The sequence below is a fragment of the Aptenodytes patagonicus genome, chromosome 3 (genome assembly GCF_965638725.1).
Source record: "Aptenodytes patagonicus chromosome 3, bAptPat1.pri.cur, whole genome shotgun sequence".
Lineage (NCBI taxonomy): Eukaryota > Metazoa > Chordata > Aves > Sphenisciformes > Spheniscidae > Aptenodytes > Aptenodytes patagonicus.
The window spans coordinates 62890897-62908003 of NC_134951.1; the positions used below are offsets into that span (position 1 = coordinate 62890897).

A 17107-nucleotide genomic window follows, 5' to 3' on the forward strand; every position below is an offset into this window, starting at 1 on the left:
TGATATTATTATGTAAAAGTAAGTAAAAACAATATTGATTTTATTTAATCTAAAAGTATTTTTCTATGTTTAAAGCTAAACTTGTAATTTCAACTCCCTCTACAGTCAGTCACGAGCAATACATCTCTCAGTGGTGTATTTTAAACGAGCTACATTCTGCACATGTCTGATTCTCTGCTTTGGCTACCGAGGGAATCTACATAGCAAGGTCAATGTTTAAATGTCCACAGTTAGGTTAGATAAATCCCATCCATAGAACTTAATGAAAGAACAACTTGATTATTCGAAATCTCTGTGAGGCAGCATGATTAGGAAAAGTGTTCTCAGATCTGTGCTAATCTCTCTTGAACACTGATTGTTTTTCAAAAGCCTTTGGGTTTCTTTCTCAGTAGTGGAGCCAAAAATAAAAAGTTACCATTGAAAAATTATGCTATTTACTAGAAAGACTTCTTAATAAATAGAGAAGATGGAAAAATTTTTAATTAAACTGATAATTTCTTTTAAATTTACTGTCAAAAGTTTGCAGCCAATTTTGACTTGCCCTCATCCAGGGTTTAAGGTACTTTAAGCACACAAAGCCCAATCAAAACTCACAGAATTACTTCAAAGAAAATGGGCATTTGCAATTTTTCTCATGCGAAACAAAGACTACAGAGATAAGAAATGGTGCGTGTGTTTGCTGAGTGCTCTTTTGTAACCATTGCTTATCTGAGAAAAAGCAGCTGGAGATTATAAAGTTGTAGAAGTAGGTGAGGTGAAGGTAGCTGGACAGTTTCATTTTTGTTGGAGTGTAACTGAGTCAGACACCAATTTTATCAGTGGAGGGGTGGCTTTTGTATTCCCTTTGAAGTCTACAAGATCATGGAGGTTTAGCAGGAGACTTTAGGTCTTTATGATGATCGTTTCCACACAAGACAAACAAACACTAAAAATACAGCTAGCCAGGTGCTGCATGGCCTCCAACCAGGCCAATTTGGCTACTTCCAACACTTTTAGGATCTGAAGGCTGCAGGCAGTTGTCCCAAGGCCAAAAGACAAAGGTGCCAATGGCAGCGCCTGCCATATGTCACTTCTGCTCCTTGGTCGGCACCTGGAGCCCTCCTCAGAGCACCTCAGCCCTAACCTAACCCTGCCTGTGCCTGTTTTGGGGTGAGCTCTGTGGCATTGCTGTCCCTTCTTTACCCGAAGGAATTAGGCATGGAAAGGGAAGGTGACAGCTAGTTCGAAACACAGGGACAAAAAGGTTGATAAAACGACTCTACAATCAGTACTGTAGCACCTCAGCCTTTTGGGAGGGTGGGTAAATGTTGTGGGCAGCACAGATTTGGACATGTTCTGGTCGGATCGATCCCTCTTAAACATCTGCTGCTGCTCCCCAGATCCCACAGGGATGAGAGCATTACTCACAGCTTGCTAATCTGGCAACTCCACGTCAGGGTCACTGGAAAGAGGAAAGGGAGACGGAGACCTCTGCGTCTGAGTCACCCTTTTTTGCCCAGCCCTCACCTTGCATGATAAAAGCCCTGCAGCCACAAACACCTGGGTCACAAACCTTCACAATGCGGCCCTACTTTGGCATACATGCTCTTCTTATAGTGACTGTTACCCTGAGTCCAGCGACTGCCCCAGCATGGAGTGAAAAAAATACCACTGGAGATGTCTATCCCCCTCTGTGGGATCTTGCCCCTGAAAACCTGCTGGATTTCCTAGTAAAGGACAACAAAATTGTCATCAATGCATGGAACTATCAAGAACGACTGGGGGTGTATAAGAACTTGCTAAACTCTTCAGCCAAATATTTTACCGCCTTTGGATCCCAAAATTTTGGCAATATTCTCTGGGGATTACCATTGCAGCATGGGTGGCAATTCCGTACAGGTATGAGTTATGTCCTTAAGGTGCTGGAACAGCTAAGTGTTTACCAGACCCACCTTGGGTCATCCTTTCCAAGGTTTCTGCCTCGCAAGCCCAGTATAGCCTCAGACAGTGTAAATTTTGACATACTGAGCTAAGCTGCCGATTTGAAAGAGAAATCCTGAATGAAGGGGACACCCTTGCCTTGTTGAGCAATAGCTGTTAAACTTCCTAGTAGGAAAAGGTATTGCTAAACATAGGACTGGTCAGAATCCAGAAGATCTGTGGTTTAGATGGGCAATATTTCAGTTGGCTGAAAATCTTTGAAAAGGTATTCCCAGTTGCTTTACAGTAGGTAGATTTTAGGTCCTGCGCTCTGCAGTGCTGTTCTTAAATTGTTAACTGATAGGCTTTTTTTGGTTGTTAATGTTATGATCTTTTATTGGTGGTTTGAGTTTCATTTCTAATACAGATAGTCGAAAGTCCACCTCTCCCTCTGAGAATTTGTTTCCATTTGCCTTTTTTGATCAGTTTAGGAGTAGCCTCTTTATTTTCTAAATGTTTTTTACAAAAATTATAGATTGTTCTGTTTGTTGGGGTTTTTTTGGTTTGTGTTTTTTTTTTTTTTTAAATTATGTCCAAATTCTAATGGCTCATCCCCCAAAAGCTGGTTGTTATCTGGGGCGGTCATTCTTGTTTGCTTGTTGGCCACCCCAGGGAAGCAGACACAGAAACACGTGTGAAAGGTCCTTTGAGGCTAAGGCTGCAGTATCTTATCGAGGGCTTTATCAGAGAACGTGTTCTTCCACATGTTGCTTCACACACAGCTTGCAGTGAAGCTTTCCGTTCAAAGCTGGAGTTGACTTGCCTTGTTCTACCAACTGGCAGAGATGGGAAGAAAGGAATAATAGTCAATGATGTTTTCAGGAACTTGTGCCTGGTTGTATCCAGGCATAAGCAAATGCATCCGTCTGCCTGTTTTTTTTATTGGTTGCAATCTGTAGTTTTGTGAGGTGGTGTTTGGCTGAAGCCGTATGTTTGGAAGAAGCAGAGGCGCTGCAGCTGGTAGTGAAGGAAGGCTGCCAGCATTTAGTCACACCTAATGGAAAATTAACTGCTAAGTCAAAATGAGGAAAAGGAGGAAAAGGAGGTAGAATAAGCAAAAGCCAAGCAGGCAACTAGCTGGCAAACAGACAGCAGCAAGAAGAATTTGGTTGGAGTTTAGGCAAGCTTTTTCCTCTTTCCCTTCTTTATGTATAGGAAAAGAAAGAGAAGATGAAGAGGATGGCTGGTGCAGCAGGAGAGTTGGCCCAATGTGGGGCAGAGGCAAAGATGTTTGGATGCAGAAGCTACGCTTGAGTGGTGACCTGGTGGAAATGATCTAGTTATGTAGGGTGGCCTCATCCACAAAGTGAAGATGTGCCTGGTTGCAGTGACAGTTCCCAAATAGAGATGAGGGACACGGTGGGTGAGAGGAAGATTTGCACCTGGTTGCACAGACAGGTAAAGACCTACTGTCACCTGCCAAAGAGTCATAGGACTGGTCCTTAGGCAAGGAGATATATTTTTGAATTTACATGATCAGAAGGTTGAAAAAATAGAAGGAGAAATATCACATGGCTGGAAAGAGTTTAACAGTAAAAAATATAAGAAGTTGAAGGATAAGTGGATAAGGGGGGAAGAAAGACATAATTTTGGTGAGTACAGTAGTGAGGTTAGCAACTGGCTAAACCTAATGCACATAGGTAGCTCAGCTAGATTAGTGAGGAATGACTGAAGCACTTGTGTATCAACATAATAGGCTTGGGCAAGCAAAAGCAGGATTTGAATTCATGGTGCAGGACAGCAGATCCTTGAAAACGCTACAAAAATTTTTGCATGAAGAATCCTGTCTGGTCATGAAAGTTATGTTGCTTGAGAAAATATTTTTGTGGATATGATCCTATATAAACCATAAAGAGCAAGTGAAGCTACTATTTAATGAGTGGTACAAAGATCTGCAATAATCTACTCATGGACATAAAATGAAATCAGTAATTTGCCTAAATTTACAGTAGAGACAATGATGTTGAGACAGCATGGCTGATAGGAATGAGATTGTGGAAATAAAAATTGTCACTTGGGAGACAGAGCTAAACGGAGAGTCCTACCTACACCGACAGAGGAAACTGGATGGTCTCTACCCCCACTTGGAAGGACTGACATACAGAAATACAAATCCAGGAGCAAGAACTTTAAGAAAGATTCAGGTGGTATTGTATGTCCGAAGAGTAGGAAAGGTTGTACCTATATTTAAGAAGAAGGAAAAATGGGATAAGGACATAAAAAAATCTATTTCTTTTACATCAGCAGTAGGTGAGACATTAGAATAAGTGTAGAGGAAAGAATATTAAAGATATGGAGCTAAATAGAAAAAGGGATGGAGTGCCGCTTACATGAATCGAAGGTAGATTGTGTCAGACTAACTGGATATTTTCTTTTATGGTATAATTGTTGTTTTACCAAAGTCCAGAAATGCATTTCCTCCCTTTGTATAATCAAAGCATAGAATGAAAGTTTTTAATGACACTTTACAAAATAAGAATGAAAAGGGAGATTTCAAATCTGGTAAGGGAACACTTAAAGGAGAGTTTAGTGATGAGTGTTGCTAAGGGAAGTTTACAGCTAAGTGGAGGATATGCTCAGAGTTTTTCAATTATCATTCTTGAGAACAACTGCATTTAGCTTTTTCATTAACAATCTTGCCACAAAAAATAGCAGAGAAATCTTGCTGATGAGGTTGCACATAGTTGCTAATGACATACAGCTAGGAGGCACTGTCAATACAGAGAAAGACTGAGATAGCTTGGGTAGACCTGAAGACTGAAATAACAATCATGTTAAGCACAGGGAACAGGAGGGAGCAGAGAGGAGAAACCTGGAGTGTAGACCTGGAAGTAGGGTTAGTGCTTCCAACTCCAAGTCATTTATACATATCTTATAATTATCACCGATACTGCCCGGGACTCTTCATTTTCCCAAAACACCTAGGCTAACAATCTTTGGTAAATCTCATGTGCAATTCTTCTGCAACATTTTGTCGTCTTTTTCTTCTTTTCCTTTATCCTTCCCATTCATCCCCTTTGCACACCAGTGAACTACTGCTGCCTATTTCTGATGCCCTGTGTCAAAGTAAAATCTTGAAAAAAAATCTTTCTGTAAATATTAAAAAATATAATTTTTAATTAAAAAAACAATATCCTGTTGAACTGCATTCCTCACCACTGCAAGTTCATGCTCTCAGTGCTCTGCTACTGAAAGATACAGGCTTGAGCAGCCAGCATGCCCCAAAGCACAAGCTCTGTCCAGTCAGCTAGAGAGGATAATTAGGATAACCTGTATGCACATGGTTCATGATCATCTCTTCTTCTCAAGTAAAAAGTATCAGAAAATTTGGTTTGTTTTTTTAAAGAATGTAATGAGGTTTATTTCTAATCTGACAAGTGACAATGTTGGCATTCAGCTGACTCGTCAGAGAGTAAGTGCTCTGCAGGGCAGAGTTTGGGAGCTTCTAGAATAGCTCAAGTCGTTGGACCTGACCATGGTAATTTCACGTCATACACTTAAAGCAGACTTCCTGACTCACTACATGACTAATTACCACATAATGTACACGTACATTATGCTTTCAGGAATTAGCCTATTTCTCCACATCACATGCTTAAAGTAAAATATGCCTTACATGCTGTCACGAATAATTGTGAAATGTCTTGTATGTTTGCTACAGCACAGATGCTTGAAAATTCTGCTAATCAGATACAACAACATTTGCATGCTTAGCTTCACAGTAAGGCCATGTTTGTATGCATCATTAAACTGGAAGGGATTCTGTATCACACAACCCAATTAGGTGAGACAATTACTAGCACATTTAATTTGTGCTTTTCTGCTCGTTAAGCAGCTCTCCTACGCTAGTAGCCCTGCATCTATTGAAAATGATGCATTAGCTATGCATGTGTTTATGTCCGTATGTGCATGTATATTTATACCTCCATAAAAATATCACTGTGATGTCCTACTTTCAGACAGTTCCATAAATTCTCAGAATACATTTACAGTGAGGAATAAATTGAGCTGTAAACCACAATCAAATTGCTATGCACTGCATGAAGTATTGACTGAGAAATTCAACTACTCTAGGAACAGTAGTTTATGAGGCAAAGCAACAGTAATTGTTCTGCTTCTCTGAGCAAAATTCTGCATGCTTTACTCCTATATATTTTTTTTCATCTCAGTGTGATTTCTTGTGTGAAAAAGATTGAGAAGTGTTTGGTGTATTATTTCATTTGATTCAGGCAGATTAGCAGATCCTTCCAGTGTGACTTCCTGTGGCTATGAAGATGGAGACCTCCTGTGCATATCTGTAAGAAGCTGGTGGTCCTGTAAGTATACGCTGTTACACTGTTCTTCCCCAAAACGCGGTTAGTGTCCTAGAAGGCAATTTAGAATCTTTCTTCCCCTTAGACTTCTGTATTACAAAGTAATTCCAGTGCTACATAAGTCTCCATTGAAAATTTGCAGCAAGACACCTAAGTGTGAGTGAGTAAATGAAAGTTAATTGACTTTGATAACTTATTTGAGGAAGGAAAAAAATGCAAATTTACAGCCTTAAAAATGTTTACACTGCAAAAATGCATGTAAAAACACGTGGGAAACACCATGATGGGTATCTATATTGGTAGACATTTGTAGAAATTACAGTTTTCAATTACTTCAGAGCAGATTTGTTCAGCTTAGATGCTAGTACTTCAAACTAAAACTTAATGTGAGAATGTCATGCAGGAATCTTTGTGGTTCTTGCATCACCCTCAGTAATAGAAATCTGACAGGACTTTTCTGCCTTCAGTTGCACCTCCACAACTTCACTGTGATCAGTAGAATGAAATAAAGGGAGACTTTGTGCCCACGATATCTAAATAACTTCATTACCTTCATAGCACTGACAACATTTATCTAGCAGGCTTTTAAGTACCCAGCTGAAACTCAGTTAATACTTTGACCTGGTGTACATGAGCTATCAGACAATTTCTGTTCTCTTTAATATTGGCTTTGGAGTTCTAGTAGGCTGAAATTCTGGAAGTTTTTTCATTATTCCAATAAGTCACAACAAACTGAAGATGGAAAGAAGTGTAAAGATCTGAATTTCCAATGTCAATGCCACCGACATTCTCAGTGTTTTCCTCATTATCTCTAAAAAAACACATCCAGATCATTCAGTCTTCCCAAAAAAAGGAAACATTCAAATTTCCTGGATAATTTTGATGATTCAGGCCATTCGTATGTTGCCCTGTTGAACCAGAGGGATCATGTTAATACACGGTTTCTCTTAGCCTGAGAGACACAAGAATTTAATTTGTAAAAATGTATATCATAGGTGTAGTAGGAGAATGGGTCTACCATTGCAAATAAGCAAATATGCATTGCAGGAAGCAGTGTCATCTCAATGATGGTGGTACCAAATTTGGAACCACCTTTGCACTAGGCAGAGCAGAGAAAAGGCAAAGTGACAAACTCTACTGAAGGACCAGCTGTGAGCTAACTCAGCCATATGTGCTGTTGGCATCACGCCTGGTAGATGTGGCAGAGCACCTTATTCTCCTGTGGAACATAAGGGTAGGTCCACTGCCAGGATCATGGGAGAAATAATAGTGCGTGAGACAGGATACTATAACCAGGTTTTTACATAGAAAGGAAAAACCAGTCGTATCCACTTCTAGCTAAAATCTTTGCAGAAGAGGAAAGGAAGTGATCTGGAATGCCACATGCAACTCAAGGGTATCCACTTATTGTTGCACAGGGCAGCCCAATGAATAATACTTGTAGCGTCAACAGAAAAGGCACCAATACTACAGTGCTCACTGTTTCAAGTGCAAGAACATGTGTAGCCTATTTCCCTCTGGTATTTTTACAGTCAGTGTCTATATGGAAATAGATTCCTCAAACAAAAGTGCATACCTAGATTTCCACAGGGTTCATCTTACAACACAATTTTTTTCTAAGCCCATGAAAAAACATAAACAACAGTTAAATTTACTCATTTGATAAATAAGAAACATTTAATTAATTTGCCTACACCCAAACCGAGTAACATATTCCAACCAGTCCAATAGAATCCCCCAAAGGATATTTTTGCTTCCATTATTCAAAAGATGAATGAACACATTATTTTAAAAACCCTAAAATTTACTTTTTATCTGATCTAGGTCAAAGTCAATATTTTTAGACTCCCTTTTTTTTTCTGAAACTGGAACTCTGACTCTTTGGGAAAGTTTATCTTCTATTTTTTCAGAAAGAGAACTGACAGATAGGATGGGGGGCGGGGGGAAGACAAGCCTGACCTATAGGTTACAATCACTACTTGTATCTAAAGGCAATAAAATGATGGAAATACTTTTTTAAGGAGGTAAAAGGCCTTGTAAGTCCTCCAGTTTCAATATTCTTTCCCTTCCTAGGGAAGGGAAAGCCTCATGTTCTTTTTCCTCTAGCACATTTGCCCTCCATCACTTCCGTCCCTCACTCCCTCAGCTTCCCTGCCGTCCTGTCACAAGTCCCCTTTCCACCAGACCTGCTGGCAGGCTGCAGTGAGCAGCTCTGTCCCTTCCCTGCCACACGAGCACTTTCTTGTAGAGGCCCTTGGAATGAAGCTTCTGGCTGTAAGCCAGCAATTACATGTGTGTATCTTCAGGTGATCAAAGATGTAAGCATAGAGTAAATTTAAAATGTAAATTTAGAGTAAAACCAAAGCTCACTGTGATACTCACTCCAACTATTAAGTTCAGTTTCCTGTCTCTGTGGGTGACTAGCACTAGGTGTTCCTTGGGAAGGTGTCCCATGCAGTGACAAGTAAGAAGGGTCATTGCATAACCCTGTGCAAGCAGAGGACCTTCCTGGAACAGAAACCACCACCTTTACTTTCTCAGTGTTCGCATTCCTGCTCTCACTACTAAACACTGCACATTTGCATGATACCAATTTTGTTGCCTCCAGAAAATGTATAAACTCAGCCTTGATTTACCCTATTGCAGCAGGAACATGCAAAAAGTCTTTCAGACTGCACAGAAACATCTCTTACATCTTACGTCTGAGGATGTAAGTGGTTTTGGCTGGCCTTCAAGGGCAGCCCTCCCTGGCGTGAGTAGTCATACGAAGCTGGGAATGAGCTTAAACCAGAAACTCACATTTAATACGCCCCAGGATGTATGAGACACTCCCTGCTTAAGAAGTTCAGTCCTTTTTGCCTAGAATAATATTCAGTATAGTCCTTTCCTGCATTGTTTTCTGCCCTCTGAGTCCCCCAGGCAGGTATAAATATGTAATATATGCAAGCCCATTTAAAAGAATGTAAGAACTTTCTGATGTGAAATCCAGGTTTCAACAGTTCTCATGAAAATAGTGAACAAGAAGCAAGACCCAGCTGAGCAATGACTCCCAGTGCGACACTGTCTTCTCGTCACTTGGGACTTCTCCTTTGCTCTTCTGACTGGCCGTACATTTCCTCCTGAATACCCAGCCAGGCCCACATACAGGAGGTGGAACAATGGTTTCCCATGAGTAGGACAGGGATACATGGTAGGTGGTCAGGTTTTGATGATTTTGGTCCTCACTGCTGGGACTGTGTACAAAATACCTAGGCAATCCGTGGCCCTGAGACCAAGCATGAGTAAATGACTCCTCAGTGCAACGGCTCAGGAGTACCCACACAAGAGGGAGAACAGCAGGTCTCCAGGCTCTTCTTCACTGAAAATTATTAAACTTTATTTCTACAAAGAGGACACAATTAAGAGGAGAATTTAAAATCCTCCTTTCAAATGAGGAATATCAAATAGCCCTATGGGCACTCTCACTGGAGATGTGGTCTGGCACAGGTGAGAACTGAACCTGGGTTTCCTACATGCTAGGTCTGACTGCTCCAACTTATGGATCAGACAAAAGGAAGCCATCATCCTAAAATAAATCTAAACAAACAAACAGAGACCATTTCCAAGAAGTTTTCAGTGAGCAAAATCTTTTTTAAAAGCAAAATTAGTATTTTCCAATAAAATATCACTAGTATTTGCCTTTTCCTTTCTTACATGCCTAGGATGCATAGAAGAGGTTTTTTTCAATGAAAATTATATTCATGGAGTACCCCTTAGTCTTTCTGTACTTAGTTTGCAACTAATATTTGACAGACTTTTGACGTCCTGTCCATGACAATCTATAAAGATCTAACTTTTTTCAGTTGTTTGTCCTTTCCTGCAAAGTATAGCACACTGTCAGCTCATGCAAGGCTATTAAAGGACAATATATAAATGAATACTGCAAATCATATCTAAATCAATACAGATATCATCATTAGTGCATTTCAGTCCATATGTCCCACTGCTGAACACAGTTGTATCAGTGGCAATTTGAAACGGTTGCATTTAGTATGGGAGAGTTTTCATTTTTCTATGCAGGAATTTTTTGTTTGCTTGTGGTTAACACCTCCACCTTTTTAATTATTGTTACAGGTATGAACTACTACCTTGCTATCATACCCTTTCTGGGGGCAGTGGAGGCTGGCCTCTTTGGGCAGCTGCAGTACGAGATAGAAATATTGCCACCAGAGGAGCGAAGAGCTGATTTCTGTTACAGTGTTGCCGACTGCCGGTCTCGCATTCCCAAGCTCATGGATGAGTGGAAGGCCTATTTTGAAGTAAACAATTTTACTTTTTTTTTCATATTTTGTCAGAAATGATACCAGAATATTACTTTTAAAAACTATTATTACTGTTATTTGTAAGATTCAGAGAGTTTGGTTTGCTTTCAATAACAGCTTGATATAAAAGTAACAAGCAGAAAAAATTAAAAGCATGACGTAAAGTCAGTCAGAGATAAGAAGGCCGGGATTTTTACAGGTTATGGATTTTTTTCCTTCCTTTAAGATAATTCTGTATTTTGGAGTCTGGCCCAAGAGACTGTTTTGTTAACAGCTATATTTGTATTCTTGCTATACTGCTTACATTAGCAATGCAAAATAAGCATGCGAGATAGAACATTACCCTTGAGAAATGGCCTTGCGTTGGTTTTATATGGTTCATTTATTCCTTTGAACATCTAAAAAACTGAAAATGCTGAAACTTCATTCAGAAGGACACTTATTTATGCAAGTTTCTCTTTCCTCCTCATTCAGCTGTTCCCTAATCCCAAAGATGACAATATTTCTTACTTCATAGATTCAGTAACTATTTTTATAGACAGGCTGCTATATTCAACATTTTCGTTGGTAGTCAAATAATCACAGAATCATAGAATCATTAAGGTTGGAAAAGACCTCCAAGATCATCGAGTCTAACTGTCAACTCAACACCACCATGCCCACTAAACCATGTCCCTAAGCGCCTCATCTACTCGTCTTTTAAATACCTCCAGGGATGGGGACTCCACCACTTCCCTGGGCAGCACATTCCAATGTTTAACCACTCTTTCAGTAAAGAAATTTTTCCTCACGTCCAATCTAAACCTCCCCTGGCCCAACTTGAGGCCATTTCCTCTCGTCCTATCGCTGGTTACTTGGGAGCAGAGACCGACACCCACCTCGCTACAACCTCCTTTCAGGTAGTTGCAGAGAGCGATGAGGTCTCCCCTCAGCCTCCTCTTCTCCAGGCTAAACAACCCCAGTTCCCCCAGCCGCTCCTCAGAAGACTTGTTCTCCAGACCCTTCACCAGCTTCGTTGCCCTTCTCTGGACACGCTCCAGCACCTCAACGTCCTTCTTGTAGTGAGGGGCCCAAAACTGAACACAGTATTCGAGGTGCGGCCTCACCAGGGCCGAGTACAGGGGCACGATCACTTCCCTACTCCTGCTGGCCACACTAGTTCTGATACGGGCCAGGATGCCATTGGCCTTCTTGGCCGCCTGGGCACACTGCCGGCTCATGTTCAGCCAGCTGTCGACCAGCACCCCCAGGTCCTTCGCCAACAGGCAGCTTTCCAGCCACTCTTCCCCAAGCCTGTAGCATTGCATGGGGTTGTTGTGGCCGAAGTGCAGGACCCGGCACTTGGCCTTGTTGAATCTCATACAGTTGGCCTCGGCCCATCGATCCAGCCTGTCCAGGTCCCTCTGCAGAGCCTTCCTACCCTCGAGCAGATCAACACTCCCGCCCAACTTGGTGTCGTCTGCAAACTCACTGAGGGTGCACTCGATACCCTCATCCAGATCACTGATAGAGATATTGAACAAGACCGTCCCCAAAACTGAGCCCTGGGGAACACCGCTTGTGACCGGCCGCCAACTGGATTGAACTCCATTCACCACAACTCTCTGGGCCTGGCCGTCCAGCCAGTTTTTTACCCAGCGCAGAGTACACCTGTCTAAGCCGTGAGCCGCCAGCTTCTCTAGGAGAATGCTGTGGGAGACGGTGTCAAAGGCCTTACTGAAGTCCAGGTAGACCACATCCACAGCCTTTCCCTCGTCCACTAGGCAGGTCACCTGGTCATAGAAGGAGATCAGGTTGGTCAAGCAGGACCTGCCTCTCATGAACCTGTGCTGGCTGGGCCTGATCCTTTGGTTGTCCCGCACGTGCCTTGTGAGCACCCTCAAGATGAACCGCTCCATAATCTTCCCTGGCACCGAGGTCAGGCTGACAGGCCTGTAGTTCCCCGGATCCTCCTTCCGGCCCTTCTTGTAGATGGGCGTCACATTGGCAAGCCTCCAGTCGTCCAGGACCTCCCCCGTTAACCAGGACTGCTGATAGATGATGGAGTGGCTTGGTGAGCTCCTCCGCCAGCTCCCCCAGCACCCTCGGGTGGATCCCATCCGGCCCCATAGACTTGTGAGCATCCAGGTGGCGTAGCAGGTCGTTAACTGCTTCCTCTTGGATTATGGGGGGTTCATCCTGCTCGCCATCCCTGTCTTCCAGCTCAGGGGGAATTGATAATGATCAGAAAATTTAAACCTGAACAAAGTCCCTCTTGGCAACTGTGAGTGAAGGTAGAGTTTTTAGGAGCAAGACTGGATTTGTTTTCTTAAGATTTTTTTTTCCTAAGCTGTATGTTTCAGAAGTTATTATAAAAGATCTACATCTCAAATAGCCATGATGATAACCATTAAGAATAATTTTCTTATTTTCTGAAAATCTCCAGAAAGTTGTGGCTGAAAGAATATAAACAGATTTTCAAGGAATCCAATATTTCAGCACAGAAGTTTCCATGGCACTCAGATGCAAAAGTCCACTGAATTATTGCGACAGAATACCTAGATTACGTGGGTAAACCCTCGCTCTGTTGAAGTCAAAGAACGGTAACTCCAATTAGCTTCAGTGGGGATACGTATTCACTTAATAGGTCTATATTAAACATCTTTTTCTCCCTATGTCAGACTTTACAGTTACTTACAAAGCAGCACATTCTAACTACTCAAAAGCAATTTCCCTTAGCTTGCAAACTTACTATTTTGTGAGGTATGTGTGTAAGTCTGAAAAATTCATCGGGTTTAAGCCATCACCCCATTTCTCTGCCTTTTTTCCTCCCTGTTGCTGCAGTATCTGTTGTCTACAGAACACAAAGCCATGAGCCCTGCAACCTTCTCCTCCTTCAAACTGGATGATGCCCTCTGTCTCATGTGGAGGGCGCACGTCTCCTCCATTGCTTACGCGCTGCCCAAGTTCCAGGACAGGTACGGGGATGAGACGTGCCCAAGGGGGATCTTCCCACCTGCATGCCTCTTTGGAAGGATAGTATCTCAACAAAGTCCGCACGAGCTTTCCTACTTCAGGCCTCTACTCTTCAGGGTCTGCTCTTGCTTCCGCTCTCTCGGAGCATGGGATGACCAGCGAGAGATGGCTGCCCAGGTTGCAATGGGTGAGCAGGCTGTGGGCTTAACATGAGATGCTGATTCCTCTCTGGGAGCCAGGGCCCCAGTCAGGAGCTGTGTAGCCTGGCCAGAGGCAGTGATGCCAGGAGAAATTACGTGTAAAGTGCTGAAGGCAGCTTGAAGTCACTGTGGCACTGAGACCACTCAGGATTTTATACTGAACAAAACATCTCTAGGAAAACTGATAGACTAATGTGTTCTACAGTGGATTTCAATTATCTATTACATTTTTATTTTAATCTCTTTCAGCTTAAAATATCTCTCTGATCCAGAAGCAAGTTTCGGTGAAGACTGGGCTAATGCTGTAGATTTCATTGCAGCCACACACTTCTCTACAGATTTACAGAATATAAACAACTTCCAGGCTTTCCTGCCCCAGAGGATGCTCGTTGAAGGGGATGTCCTCCCGTCCATTAGTGACTTCAGTCCACAGCAAAACAGAGTCCTGCTTTCACTGAGAGCTCTTCACAAAGCAAATCAATTAACAGGTATGAGCCCAACCTACAAATGTCTGTAATCCATACATATTTAATATCTTGTTCTCTGTTTCTACACATTTCTCCATGTGAACACACTGATTTTTGATACACAATAGTAGAAACACTTTCTAGAGACTAACAATAAAGCAGTACAGCTAAAAATACAACCATAAGTAAACAACACACCAGAGAGCAAATGCAGCAATGGGACACTGACGATACGCAGTGAGGATTTCACATGAGACAAATGCATGGTTTGCTGGAGCAGGTGATCTTACTTTTTTTTTCTCCAGTTTTCACAGGAACTTTAAAAACACAGACACTAGTTTGTGTTTCACCAGCTAAATCTGAAACCATTAAAGCTGTAAATGAAGTTATTAGATCAGTTGAGGTCATTACAAAAAAATGGGAAAATGATCATGAACAACAGTTTGTGTGTCCACAAGTGTTCTGGTTTTGGTTTTTTGTTTTGTCTCAATCTTTGGTTTAACAGAGAATATCATCTGTCCCAGCAAAACTGTATCCTTAGACAATGCTGGCTTCATCATGTTCACTAAAATAAGTTGTGCATCACCATCCAGCGGTGAGACACAGAATTACACCCTTCTGAGGTTTCAGTTCATTCAAAGGTGTTGCTGGGTTGGATATTTTTGTTTGTCCTTTGTGAAGGAAAGTTATTTTGGTTCTTTAAATAAAAATACACTGAAAAACTAGTATCCAGAGCTATGGCATTTGTTTTGTGATCTTCTTCTGCCTATTCATTTCAGTGAAAATTCTCTCACTAACCATATCTATAGCTAAAAACGGCAGTTTAATGAAGCTATTCAGTGTTACAAAAGAGCATCCTCACATCACAGAGTGCTTCCTTCACACTTTCCGCATAGCACGAATAAGAATCTTAACAGCTCTATCCCATGCCTGGTAGTCTATGACACAGTTCAGGGCTTCTTGACATACCTCCAGGAGGGGAGGGGGCACAGCAAGGACAAGCACGACCAGCAGGGCAGCAAGGAGGGAGCAGAGCACCAGGGCAGCAGAGCAGATGAGGGCAGCACTGGAGGGAGAGAGGAAAAGAGGCGTGGATGCTGAACACCGTAGAGGGAAGGAAAGAGAGGGATGAAGAAGTTTCATGCAGGTGCAGCCATAATGAAGCCTGTAGCTGAAATCCCTTGCTTTGCAGGCGGGAGATTTTCCTGACCCTGCTTTGAAGGGATGGGTTTTGCATTCAGCTGAGAGTTAAATGCCAGCTAACTCAACCTGGTGACTGCTTTGCAGATCAGAAAAGGAGCTTTAAACTAAATTTGACTTGGGTCTGGATACACAGCCTGAGCGGGGACCTGAAACACTAGATCTTATTGCCACAAAACTCACATGACAAAATGTGACATACTGTTTTTGTAGCGTCGGATTCCTCAAACTTTTAAATACATCCTGTGAGATGTGGAGTCCTCTTCTGGTGCTGCAAAATTCATCAGCGGATAGAGGGCCTCAGTACCTCTTAGGACAGGACCCTGTCCAACCCAGAGTGAGATTTGATTTCTTGATTCAGAGTTTGATTACTCTTTATTTTCCTCTAGCTGCCTCTGCCAGTCCAGCAGGGACCTGTATTGAGAGAGCGCTGTGCTACCTCTAAAGCTTCCTGACTCATGGACAGTCAGAAGCTTTACTTTTTATGCTCTGCCCCTCACCGATATCTGAAGGCAGAACAGCAGATGCGTTGTTATTCGAGACCTTTCCTGCTGTCCTCACCTTTCCTGCGGTCCTCCTGTGGTCCTCCTAAGCAAGAGGACCATTTGCTGTCTTCTCCTCTTAACTCCTCATCTCCCTTATACAATACTGTGCAAATTCAATTCTTCACTGTTGCCAGTTTTATATAAAAGCATGTTTTGCAAGAGAATAAACTCCTCTTGGTTTTCTAGTAGACTTTTTTTTACCCTCAGATTTCTTCTGTGGGCCCTATATCCACCATAGGATTCATCAGCACTGAGAGGAGTGGGGAACAGGCAATGACTATCCTGCAAACGAGTGCTAATGCTGGACTGGTCAGGCACGCTTCCTAGAGAGCCACTGCTCATTGCCCGGATGAAAGTGTTAGGATCATCTGCTTCTTTAACTTCAGGCCTTAGCTGGCAGAAATGCAAATTCTTGATTGATTTAGAGTAAAAACAAAGACGTGCATGATTATAACTACCAGGCTGCTGCTTCATAAGCCATGAAGCTATGTGCAATTGCAGAACAAGACCTTAACATGTGTCTTCAATCATTTTGACCTGCGACACTGGTGACAAGGGAACAAGCCCTGTTGTCTATCAATACAAAAGATCCTGAGCTGAATGAATGGCCCTACACAGTTGTAGGCAATTATTACCCCATTGGCACGCTCCAGCTTTGTCTGCGTTTCACTGTCCACAGGAGAGTGGTGGGTGTTGGTTGCCAGATGTGCGCTTCATCCCTTGTGTGCTGTGAGCTGCATGTGCTCCACGTTAATTTGACAATGTCACGTTGTGTTTCTTTCCAAGGAGGATTGCTGCTGAAGCTCTGGCAAAAGGCTATGTCTACTGAAGCAGGAAGAAAAATGGGCCGAAAACTGATTGAAGACTTGGCTTCGAGCCAGAAGTTTGACCCAGTGGGAATATATAATGATTTGAAAGGAACGGATTTGACAGCGCCCAGTTTCTTGAGAAAAAGCAGTTCCAACATTGATTGATTTAATCTTCTAGCAGATATGTCTGGTAATCTGGCCTTGGTAATTTCTTATAGCAGGATTTCCTGAGTAGCCATGTGTGCACCTCTCTCATATTGAATCAATATTTTTATCCTTAATTTTCCTAATTAGCTCATTTGTTTAACTCGTTTCCTTATAAATAAAATGCCTCACAGAAAATCTTACTTTATTACTT

General features: G+C 42.1%; 1 protein-coding gene across 1 annotated transcript; it reads left to right on the plus strand.

The window, feature by feature from the left end:
- The first annotated feature begins 1559 nt into the window (after positions 1 to 1559).
- C3H6orf58 (chromosome 3 C6orf58 homolog) lies at positions 1560 to 16855 on the plus strand. The gene is given in 7 exon segments (XM_076335491.1): positions 1560 to 1878; positions 6189 to 6275; positions 10386 to 10570; positions 13397 to 13530; positions 13978 to 14216; positions 16727 to 16830; positions 16832 to 16855. Coding segments are annotated over 7 exon segments (1092 nt in total).
- The last annotated feature ends 252 nt before the right edge of the window (positions 16856 to 17107 follow it).